This window comes from Nycticebus coucang, chromosome 7, assembly GCF_027406575.1.
Source record: "Nycticebus coucang isolate mNycCou1 chromosome 7, mNycCou1.pri, whole genome shotgun sequence".
Lineage (NCBI taxonomy): Eukaryota > Metazoa > Chordata > Mammalia > Primates > Lorisidae > Nycticebus > Nycticebus coucang.
Window position 1 is genome coordinate 69,421,724 of NC_069786.1, and position 12,590 is coordinate 69,434,313.

At 35.8% G+C, this 12,590-nt stretch overlaps 1 protein-coding gene across 3 annotated transcripts in view; it reads left to right on the plus strand.

Moving 5' to 3' along the window:
* MAP3K20 (mitogen-activated protein kinase kinase kinase 20) overlaps window positions 1-12,590 on the plus strand; it is a 210,707-nt gene that overhangs the window by 113,229 nt on the left and 84,888 nt on the right. For all 3 annotated transcript variants that reach the window (XM_053597117.1, XM_053597119.1, XM_053597118.1), the window contains exon 4: window positions 10,222-10,323. In XM_053597117.1, the coding sequence (XP_053453092.1) occupies window positions 10,222-10,323 (102 nt within the window). The remainder of the gene's footprint in view (window positions 1-10,221; window positions 10,324-12,590) is intronic.

Genomic DNA, 12,590 nt, shown 5'->3' on the forward strand with positions numbered 1-12,590 from the left:
GGCACTCTACCCAGGGTGACAGTTTGAGACTCAGCGCCCCCCCCCAAGAAAATGGTTACTATGTTAGTTTAGCTACCCACACATTTATGAATCATTTTTTATATGAAATAAATGTGGCTCAGTGCCTGTGGCTCAAGTGGCTAAGGCGCCAGCCACATACACCTGAGCTCGTGGATTCGAATCCAGCGCAGGCCCACCAAACAACAATGACGGTTGCAACCAAAAAATAGCCAGGCATTGTGGTGTGAGCCTGTAGTCCCAGCAACTTGGAGGCGCAGGCAGGAGAATCGCTTAAGCCCAGGAGTTTGGGGTTGCTGTGAGCTGTGACGCCATGGCACTCTATCCAGGGTGACAACTTGAGGCTCTGTCTCAAAAGAAAAAGAAAGAAAGAAATGTAATGATAATTGCTTTTTTTGGAACTTCACATTCATGAAATAATTTTATCACGTATGTTCTACATCCATGTCTTTATTATCATTATAATGACTTTATAAGTTATCTTAATGTGTTTTAGAGTATATTATCTTCAATATAGTTGATGTTTAAAATATAGTAGTTTTGCATGTCTATAAGACACTGTGGATATTTATCTCAAGTTCTACAAGTACTCAATGGCATAACATTAGGATTGTTGGATATTTTAATCCCATATAGTAAATTTGTAGCTATAACAAATTACTTTTCTTTTCCTTGAGACTGAGTCTCGCTGTGTTGCACAGGCTAAAATGTCATGGCATCAACCTAGGTTAGACTCCTGGGTTCAACTGATCCTCCTGCTTCAGCCTCCCAAGTAGCTGGGACTACAGACTTCCACCAAAGTACTACAGACAAGGTCTCCCTCCCTCTTGCTTGGGCTGGTATCAAACTCCTGAGCTCAAGGGAACCTCCTGCTTCAGCCTCCTAGAGTGCTAGGATTACAGGTGTGAGCCTCTGCTTGAGGCCAACTTTTTATTATTGTTGTTGTTGTTGCAATTTGGCTGGGGCTAGGTTTGAACCCACCACCCTCAGTATATGGGGCTGGCGCCCAACCTACTGAGCCACAGGTGCCGACCAAGGCCAACTTTTTAAAGTGATCCTCACAAGACTTGTTTTCAAGGACATCCTTTATCTGCTATTGAAATCTCATAGTTCCAAGTTTAATTAGTGTAAATTTTGTTGCTCCTTTTCCTTTGCATTTTTAAAGTTATGTAATTATTTATTACTTGGAGTGCCCAGGCATGGAGTCTGGTGGAGCTGGACAGAGGAGGAGGAGGGCCAGGCCCACTCCCCACAATTGTTGCCTCCTTCTCTTCTCTTCCTCCCTTCCTTTCTTCTCTTTTTGTCTTTTCATATAGGCAACCTTTATGAGCCTTGAAAAACTAGCTTAAGTCCTCGTAAGCTCATATTATTTTCCCCCAAACTGTTTTACTTGTTGAAAGTAAAGTCCTTGAGAGCTTTTCCTAAAATATGAAAGATTTTGGAAGTACCTGACTATAAGTTAACTCACTCTTTTCTGAGGGATATTTTTATTTTTGGTGATGAAAGTGAACCTTACTTTGTATTTGCTCTTATTTTCAAAAGTTATAAAATTACCCTCTACAAATGCTATTTTAGTAACCGGAAAATATTTAAATGGTATATCACCGGAGCTGTTTTTATTTATAGAGGCAGCTTGATTGTCTAGACTATGTGGTAGGTAGATTAGGCTACTACCACCTTTACTGTTACATTGGACCAAGCTATGTAATAGTGAAACTTAAGGCTCTTCTATTCTTTGCTATTCCTTTATAAATCTAAGATTATCATATAGTGTGATTTTATGCCATTTGACTAATAGCTATTACATAACATTGATGTCAAAATAAAAATTACATAAAAACAAAAATGTCTTCTTCACTGACATATGTTTTGTCATGAGTATTGGTATTTTTCTCAAGGAATAATTTCTCATGATAACATTAATTGTATGAATCAACTTTAGTTTCAGAGTATTGTTCTTAGCTATGTCTTCACAGAAAAAAACTTAAAAATCTATTTTGAAATTATAGACTTTAGCATTATGATGATGCTAATTATTATGAATCATTAAAGGTCTCATGGGGTAATTCTCAACTTCTCCAAAATGAGAATTTTCTACATGTTGGCCTATAATATGAAAAAGAAATTTTCTGGAAGGGACTTCTAGCTATGGATAAACTAGGAAGTTGACAAATCCTCTCTACAAGAAATATTTATGTATCTGCACAAAATTTATAGCGTTCCTCAAAGGCATACAGCAATCTGAGAAGTGTTTATCTTGAAAAACCATGGAATTTTGGATGATAGTGGGACTCAATAGTGGTCTTGCATGCGTTATTCTCATTTTTCTCCCCCTACCTCCAAAACAGCTCAGTCAGTGCAGGGGGCAGGCCATGAGGATTGTCAGCATTGTTGCCACAGTTGAAAGGTACTCACTAAATTTGGAACAATGAGTCATGCTCACATCCAGTAGCATTATCAGTAGAAGTGATGTTTTTGGTGGAGGGCAAGCAGGGATGGCTAATACCTCTATTAGTCTGACCTGAGGGTTGTGATTTGGGTAGATATATTCCCGGATAAGGCCACATGTATGCAAAATAGAGTGTGGAGAGGGCCTAAGTATCCACAGCATCCTTATAGGTCCTGAGGCTATGAACATTTGTGAAGGAGACAAAAAAGAAAGGCCAGTAGAAAGTAAAAACCCAAACATACTTGGCTAGGTGCAGCAGCTCACTGGTAATATAATCCTAGAACTCTGGGAGGCCAAGCCAGGAGGATCACTTGAGCTTAGGAGTTCAAGACTAGCCTGAACAAGAGCAAGGCCCCATCTCTGCCAAAAATAGAAAAATTAGCCAGACATAGTGGTGGGTGCCTATAGTCCCAGCTACTCGGGAGGCTGAGATCACTTAAACCCAGGAGTTTGAGCTGGTTCCTGTGAGTTAGGCTGATGCTATTCTGTCTTGAGCAATAGAGTGAGACTCTCTCAAAACAAAACAGGACAGTCTTAAAAACAGCCTGAACTTTGAAGGTATTCTGCTTACATGAGATTCATCAGCATAACTTCTTTATAATTGCTGGCTGATCATCGATCTGTGCAGATATAGAACAGCCCCTGAAAGGCTAGTCTTAGAAATAAAAACAATATTGTTTTTTAAAAACCATGGATATAGGCTTGGTGCCTATACCTCAAGTGGCTAAGGTTGCCAGCCACATACACCAGAGGGTTTAAATCCAGCCCAGTCCTGCCAAACAACAATGACAACTACAACCAAAAAGTAGCTGGGTATTGTGGCGGGCGCCTGTAGTCCCAGCCACTTGGGAGGCTGAGGCAAGAAAATCGCTTAAGCCCAGGAGTTGGAGGTTGCTGTGAGCTGTGATGCCAGGGCACTCTACCCAGGGCGATAGCTTGAGGCTTTGTCTCAAAAAAATATATATATATATATATGGATATTACTGCAGACACATTGTGGGGGAGACAGATTTAATAAATTTAGTCTAAGCATGTTAAGAAACAGACCCAATCAAGAACAACTTTCAGGAGGTGATGGTGAAGGTGAAGTTAGAATCCAGACTTGCTATTAATGCTTTATCTAACCTACCCAATTAAAAAAAAAAAGACATGTAAAGAAATAGAAATATGTGTAACCCATATTCAGGGATAAAATCCATCAATTACTGTTAGTATCCCCAGTTATTATCAGATAGAGCTTTCAAAGCATCAGTATGTTCAAAGAACATAAAGAAAACTATGTTATAAAGAAGTAAAGGAAAGCATGAAAGTAATGAATCAACCAATAGAGAATCTCAAGTAGATAGAAATTCTTTTTGTAAAAGTGGTGGAGAACCAAGCAAAAGACAATAATCAAAATGAAAAAGTCTCTAGAATAGTGGTTCTCAACCATCCTAATGCTGCGGCCCTTTAATACAGTTCCTGTGGGTTGCGACCCACAGGTTGAGAACCGCTGCTCTAGAATGACTTAACAAATTTGAGAGGTACAAGAAAAAATATCAGTGAATTTAAAGCTAGATCAATAGAGATTATTTTAAAAAAAGAGAAAACATTTGAAGAAAAATGCCTAAAACCTCAGAGCCCTTTGGGACAATATGAAGTATACCAATGAATGTATAATAAGAAAGAGAAGAGCAGAAGGATATAAAAGTATTTGAAGAAATAAGATCCAGAAATTTTCTATATTTGATAATATTCATTAATGTACATATTTGAGAAGCTCAACAAACCCCAAGTAGGATAAATGCAAAAGAACTCACACTAACCACAAACTATTTATAAAAATAAAGTAAAAATCTTGAAAGCAGCAAAAGAAAAAGCAGTTCCTCATGTACAAGGGAACAGCAATATGATTAATAGCTGACTTTACTTCTCTATAATGGAGACCAAAAGACAATAGAATGACATTTAAAGTGCTAACAGAAAAAGCTACATCCAGCAAAATTATTAAAAAAAAAAAATAGACATTCTTGTTTAGAAAAATGAGAGAATTTGTTGCTAACAGACATACTTTATAAGAAATACTAGAGGAAGTCCTTGTGGTTGAAAAGTAATTACATCAGATAGTAATTAAAATTCATAGGAAGAAATAAAGGTCATGGGAAAACATCAGTATATTCATGGGTTAATATAAAGACTTCATAAAATATATTTATTCTCATATTTTATAACATCTTTTAAAACATGAGATGGTATAAGGCAAGTTTTTTTTTTTACTTTCATTGAGTTTAAAACATACATAGATATATATGTCATAATAATAATGTAAATGATAAGGGAGGGAATGGAGTTAGAGAAAAGTTTCTATACATTACTGTAATTAGGTTAATATTAATCTGAAGTAGATTGTACTGAGTTTGATGCATTTTGTAATCCCTGAGTTACCGCTAACAAAGTCACTCATGAAATAAAAATCAACCAGGAATTAAAGTGATACATTAAAAATATTTAACATAAAATGCTGTCGTAAAAGGGGAAACAGAGGACTGAGAAGGACAAGAAGGCATGTAGAAAAGAAAATGACAAATGTAAACCTAACTGTATCAATAATTCTATTAAATGTAAATGGTCTAAACACCCAAGTTAAAAGGCAGAGATTGTAGACTATATAAAAAAGAAAGATTCAACTATATATATTGTCTACAAAAGACATACCTTAAATTCAAAAGTACAAATAGGTTGAAAGTTAGAAGATGGAAAAAGACATATCCTACAGACAATAACTATTGAAGAGCTGGGGTAACCATATTAACTTCAGACAAAATAGACTTAAAAAATTTGCTAGAGACAAATTGGGCCATTTCATAATGATAAAAGAATCAATACACAAGGAAAATACAGTGATTATAAATGCTTACACACCTAGAAACAGGTATTAAAAGTATGTGAAGTGAAACTGATCGAATTAAAAGGAGAAATAGGCAATTCAACTACAATTGATTTCAAAACTTTATAGAACACGAAACAGAAAATCAGCAAGAACATAGAAGACTTAGAGAGCATGTTCAACCAACTCTACCAAACTCATAGGTAAAGAGTTCCTATTTTTTCAAGTGTATGTGGAACATTCTCCAGGATACATAGTAAGGGAGGCCAAGAAATAAATCTTAATACATCTGGAAAGAATGAGATCATATAATGGATGTGTATGTTTTCCAGCCACCATAGAGTTAAGTTATAAATCAACAACAAAAGAAAATCTAAAAAATCTCTAAATATTTGGAAATTAAATAACACACTTCTAAATATCCACTGGGACAAAGAAGAAATCACAATAGATTTTAAAATGTTTTGGGCTAATGGAAAACCAGAGTACAACATATCAAAATTATAGAATACAAATAAAGCAATACTTAGAGAGACATTTATGGCTTTCAATGCCTGTGTCAAAAAAGATGAAAGGTCTGAAATGGATAACTTTAGCTTCAACCTAAAAAAACTACAAAAAGAACAAAATAAAACCAAAGTAAACCAATGAAAGGAAATAATAATGATTAGAAGATAACTTAGTAAAATAGAAAACAGAAAAGTAATAGAAAAAAACACTGAAACTAAAAGTTTGGTCTTTGAAAAGATCAATAAAATTGACAAACTTTTAGCAAGAAACCAAAGAAAAAATAGAGATTAGCAAAATCAGAAATGAAAGAGCAAATAGAACTGTGGGTCCTATAGAAGTTAAAAATAAAGAGATGTTATTGGCTGGGCACAGTGGCTCCCTTGTAATCCTAGCACTCTGGAAGGCTGAGGGGGTTGGATTGCCCTGAGCTCAGGAGTTCAAGACCAGCCTGAGCCAGAGTGAGATCCCATTTCTGAAAATAGCTAGGTGTTATGGCCAGTGCCTGTGGTCCCAGCTACTTGGTAGGCTGAGACAAGAGAATCACTTAAATCCAAGAATTTGAGATGTTATGAACTATGATGCCATGGCACAGTACCAAGGGTGACAAGGTGATACTGTTTCAAAGAAAAAAAAAGAAAAAGAAAAGAAAGGTTCTAACTAACTTTATGTCCACAAATTAAATAATTTAGATGCAATGACCAAATTCCTTAAAAGATACAAATTTGCAAAACTGACTTAAGAAGAAACAGTAAATCTAAAGAGGACTATAATAAGTAAAAAATTGAATTAGTAATTTAAAATATTTTCATAAAAAAAGGTCTAGGCCAAGATGATGTTACTAGTGGATTTTATCAAATGGTTATAGAACAGATTATAGATAACGCCAATTCTTCTCCTTCTTAGAAAATATTGCTCATGAACGTAGAGGGAAAAATTCTTAACCATATTAGCATAGAGTCTGGCCATCTCTAGAAAGGTTTATGTACCTTGACCAAATGGAATTTATCCCAGAAATTCAAGGTTGGTTTAACATCTGAAATCACTTGCTATAAAGTACCCTAATAGATAATAAAATCATAGAATAAAAGACAAAAACCTTATATGTCAGAAAAAGCATTTGATAAACTGTAATACCCACTGATAATGAGAAATCTCAAGAGACTAGGAGTGGAAGGGAATTTTCTCAACCTGATAAATAGCATCTATAAAATCCTACAGCTAACATTATACTTAATGACAAAAAGCTGCGTGTTTTCTCCCTAAGACTTGGCAAGGAGATCTTATTCTCCCCACATCTATTCAACATTGTGCTGAAGATTCTAGTCAGTGTGATCAGGAAAGAAAAAGAAGCAAAAGGCATCCAAATTAGAAAGGAAGAAGTAAACTGTCTTGTATGTCAACTTGTATGTAGAAAATCTCAAGAAATACATGCCCCAAAACCTACTAAAACTAATAAACATGTTTGATGAGGTCATTAGGATCCAAAGTCAACATACAGAAAAATAGCTGCAGTTCTATATAATGGGAACAAAAGGCCTAAAACTGAAATTAAGAAAAAAATTCCCTTTACAGTAGTACCAAAAATAATAAAACAGTTGAGTATACATTTAACAAAATGAGTATTAGACTTATGCAATGAAAAGTACAAAGCATTACTTAAAGAAATTAAAGGTATAAATAAATAAAGAGCCACTATATGTTTATGGTTTTGAAGGTTAAGTATTGTCAACATAGCAATACTCCCCAGAGTGATCTATGAATTTAACACAATTCCTATGTAAATTCTAGCAGACTTTTTGTAGAAATTTTAGGCAGTTCTAAAATTTCCGTAGATAATAAAGACCTAGAAATAGCCAAATGAGTTTTAAGAACTAAGTTGGAGGACTTAAACTGCCTCATTTCAAAACTTACCATAAATCTGGTGTGATCAACATAATACGATACTGGCACTATATACAGACATTAGAGCAACAGAACAAAATTAAAAGTCAAGGGGCACAAAACCTCACATTCTTCATCAATTGATTCTCAGCAAAGGTGCCAAGACAACTCAATGGATAAAGGGTAGTCTTTTCAACAAATTATGCCGAGACAATTAGAAATGCATATGGAAAAAAATCTTTGACTCGTGCCTGTGCCATTCGTAAACATTAACTCAAAATGAATCATAAACCTGAGTATAAAGGGCTAAAACTATAAAACTCTTAGAGGAAAAATAGGAGAAAATCTTTATGCCTGTGGACTCGACAGAGAGTTCTTAGGTATGACATCAAAAGCACAAACCACATTAAAAAAATGATTAATTGGAATTCAACAGAATTAAAAATTTCTTCTTTTTGAAAAATGCTCTTATGAGAATAAAAAGACAGTTGATATACTGGAAGAAAATATTTGAAAATCTTATTTCTGAGAAAAGACTTATATCTAGAGTAAAGAACTCTTAGAATTCAGAAAAACATTCTAACTTAAACATGGGCAGTAGATTTGAATAAATATTTTGCTTAAGAATATACACAAGAGGCTAACAGGTGCATGAAAAGATGTTCAGCTTCATTATTCACTGGGGAAATGCCAATTAAAAGTGTTATGAGATACCACTAGAAATACCCCCCTAGATTGGCCATAATCAAAAAAGACAATAACGAGGGTTGGTGAGGACATGGAGAAACTAAAATCCCCATGCTTTGCTGGTGAGATTATAAAATGGTACAACCTCTTTGGAAAGCAGTTCTTTTTAGGGTAGTTTCTTTATAGCGGGGCATTGTGGCAGGTGCCTGTAGTCCCAGCTACACGGGAGGCTGAGGCAAGAGAATTACCTAAGCCCAAGAGCTGGAGGTTGCTGTGAGGTGCGATGCCACAGCACTGTACCGAAGGCGACAAAGTGAGACTCTGTCTCTAAAAAAAGATAGTTTTATTAAAAGTTAAATATAACTTACGATACAACCCTGCAATTCTCCTAAGAGTCTATCCAAGAGAAATGAACATATTTACCTAGACATGCACACAAATGTTTCTAGCAGCATTGTTCATAATAGCCCCAAACTAGGAACAGTCCAAATGTCTATCAACAGGTGGATGAATAAACCATATGTACTATATCCGTACATCAGAATAGTATTCTCTAATAAAAAGGAATGAAGTGGGCTGGGTGCAGTGGCTCACACCTGTAATCCTAGCACTCTGGGTGGCCAAGGCAGGTGGCTTGCCTAAGCTCAGGAATTTGAGACCAGCCTCAGCAAGAGCAAGACCCCTGCTCTAAAAAATATCTTGGCATTGTGGCAGGTGCCTGTAGTCCCAGCTAACAGGGAGGCTGAGACAAGAGTATTGCTTTGAGCCCAAGAGTTGAGATTGCTGTAAGGTATGATGCCACAGCACTCTACCAAGGGCAACAAAGTGAGACTCTGTCTCAAAACAAAACAATAACAAAATAAAATAAATAAAAAATAAAGGAATAAAGTAATAAATAAGAGGAATGAAGAACTGCTACATGAGTGATCCTTGAAAACATGCTCAGGGAATGAAGTCAGACACAAAAACCACAATTTCGATGATTCTGTTTGTATGAACTATCCAGAAAAGGTCCATTTTTAGAGAGAAAAGGTATGTTCTAGATCTAGAGAGGGGTGATTAGCTATAAACCAGCATGAGGAAACTGGAGTAATAGAAGGGTGGTACGACTGAATTATGGTGGTTATTGCCCAACTCCGCAAATTTACGAAAAATCAACAAATTTTACACTCACAGTGAGTGAATTATACAGTGTGTAATTTCTATTTAAGTTAATCCATTTTTAAAGGAATTTTCTTACTTCCTTGGCCTTTTGTTCTTAAATTTTTAAGCTTTTCTAAATCTTTATGCCACAAGGATTGATTTATTTATATTTTCGCATAAACCTTCTGATTTATGTGTTTAATATTATCTATCTCATAAGAATAACAATTTTTAAAGAAGTACCTACTTATATGTATACCTTTTTTTCAAATACCTTCTTCTAACACCTCTTTCTGTTTTCCAGTTCTAGCTAGATGGTTTTTGATTTTCAACGGAAGTTGACTGTTCATTCTATGTTACTGGTTTTGTCTTTCACAATTTTTTGTTTTTTCAGGATGATATTAACTTTTAGAAACTACAGCCTGGAACAATTTTTTATATACTGTGTATGTCTTTTGTGTGTGTGTGTGTGGTTTTTGGCCAGGGCTAGGTTTGAACCCGCCACCTCCGGCATATGGGACCGGCGCCCTACTCCTTGAGCCATAGGCGCCGCCCCTACTGTGGATGTTTTTTGTTAAATTCTTGAATATATTTTTCCAATGAAAATATAAAATCTTATTTCTGAACTGTATTTTGGTTTTAATTTTATGCATCTCTTTTAAAATAGAATATGCTTCTCTGGGATCACTCTATGATTACATTAACAGTAACAGAAGTGAAGAGATGGATATGGATCACATTATGACCTGGGCCACGGATGTAGCCAAAGGTAAGAAATTGTGCTTGGTGTATTCTTATAAAATTAGGGGGGAGCTTTTTCCCATCCTGAAAGGGGAACATAGGTCAAAACATATTTTACCCTGAGACTTTAGATGTTCTTCTTTTTTAATAGCAAGACTTTTGCAGCTGACTGTAGATAATATTTTAGGTTATTACCTTTCCACTCCCAACTTGCTTTGTTGTTATTGTTGTTGTTGTTTTTTTCCTTTCTCTACATTATTTCTTTCTCTAAAATCAAGTTCTAGCTTAAGGGCAGACACTTCTGTCATGTTCTCTGATATCTAATTAACTAGCTTGCTTGATACATTAAATGGAAAAAAATCATAATTCTGTTGTTCTGAAAGTCTCTACTTAGACTCAGTATCCAGAAAACATGATTTATTATAGGATTAGTTCTCATTTTGTATATATAATATGCAAAAAAATAGAAACCACTTACAAAAAAAGAAAATCTTGTTTGTCCTGCCATGTGAAAGCAATTCAGATTTTATTTTATATTTAATGTAAACTTGGACATCACCCTTGGAAATTAAATATTGTTAATATGCAAAATCTCTAAACAAGGTGCCCAAGCTTTTTCCCCTCATAAATTCCTACATGGACTAATGCTTTCTAAAGCAATTCAAGTTCCATTTATTTTTATCTTTTTTTTTTTTCCATTTTCCTAACTGAACATTTCTGAGTTTTATTTATAACTGTCAAAGTTGTTTTGGAAACAACTTGATCTAAGTAATGAAGGTTGATAGTTACATTTGCATTCTAACAACCCTAGAAAGGATGTCCACCTTTTCCTGGAGAAGTTAACTCCTGTACATTTTACAACTCCACTCTTTATAAGCATCTCCTTACAAAGCAAGTATGTTGGCTGGGTGCTGTGGCTCATGCCTTTAAGAGGCTTGAGGGGAGTAGATTGCTTGAGCTCAGGAGTTCAAAACCAGCCTGAGCAAGAGTAAGACCCTGTCTCTATAAAAAGAGAAAAACTAACCAGGCATTGTGATGGGCGTTTATAGTCCTAGCTACTTGGGAGGCTGAGGCAAGGGGATCATTTGAACCCAAGAGTTTGAGGTTACTATGAGCTTTGATGCCAGGACACTCTACCCAAGATGGAGTGAGACAATGTCTCGAAAAAAGAAAGAAAGAAAGAAAAGCAAGTATGTTATTTAGCATTTATACTTTGCTTTCACTGTGTGACTTGCGAAAGTCGTAGTCTTTCCTTTAGGGAATTGTTTTGTCTGTTTTAAGTTTCATCAAAACCTGCCAAATTGTTCAAATAGGGAAAGTGAAACTTTGCTTTTTAGTTTTATGCTAGATATTGCTGCTGAATGATACTTCATTACCTTATAAGAGTAATAAGCTCTATGTTTAGAGTGGTGTATTTAAGGCTTTGGCTGTGTTAACTTAATTGTGTACTCATGCATCAGGCATCTCAAATCAGCCTTAAAATTTTATATTCTTCAAGATATTTTCATGTGACGTCACAGTTGCTTCTCTGCATCTCAGTAGTACTCAGGGCCCACCTGTTTGTAAGCAGAGTGGTGTGTTATTTATTACAGGGAGCTGCCTGCAGCATTGTGGAAGTATGCCTAGGTAAATACAAACGCCTGTACAGTATAGGCAGTCCTTGACTTATAGCACGTTACCTTACAAACATTTGCCTTTAGGGTGCTTAGCCAGTTACACCCATGTTATTACTTAATGGCACTCAGGATGGATAGATAGCAAACAAATCAACTAACATCAGTCTTTGCTTCCTGCTGTGCTCTACTTAAGCTTCTCTTGTTCCCAGCCTATGAGCTTCTGGTCCTTTCCCCCTCTCAAGTGCCTGCCTGCCATCCCTGCCCCAGGGGTGAATCTCTGGGCTCCAGATCAGCTCTTTCTCTGGGGTTTCTCTAGAGTGCTGGTGCTCTGCATCAGAAGGACGAGGAAGAGAAAGAACAGAATTAAATAGCAAATGAACTACAGGAAAAGAATAGGGAGAAAGTCAGAGTGACCTCCGATGGTGTCTAAAACTACAGTCATACAATTCCTTTTGCCTGGCTGGTGAATTCATCTGAAAGGCAAGTAAGAGCTAATGTGTTTGATCTCAGGCATGAAAAGTGGGGCAGAAAAGAGGCTCGATTATTAATAGTTACAGATAATACTTTTACTTAACATTTAAAAATCCTTTAAGATGGATTATAAATGAAAAAAATAAGTTAATGCTTTAGAAATGACTCTGACCCTTTCTGATAAAGGTGTAGAACTTGGAGATTAAAT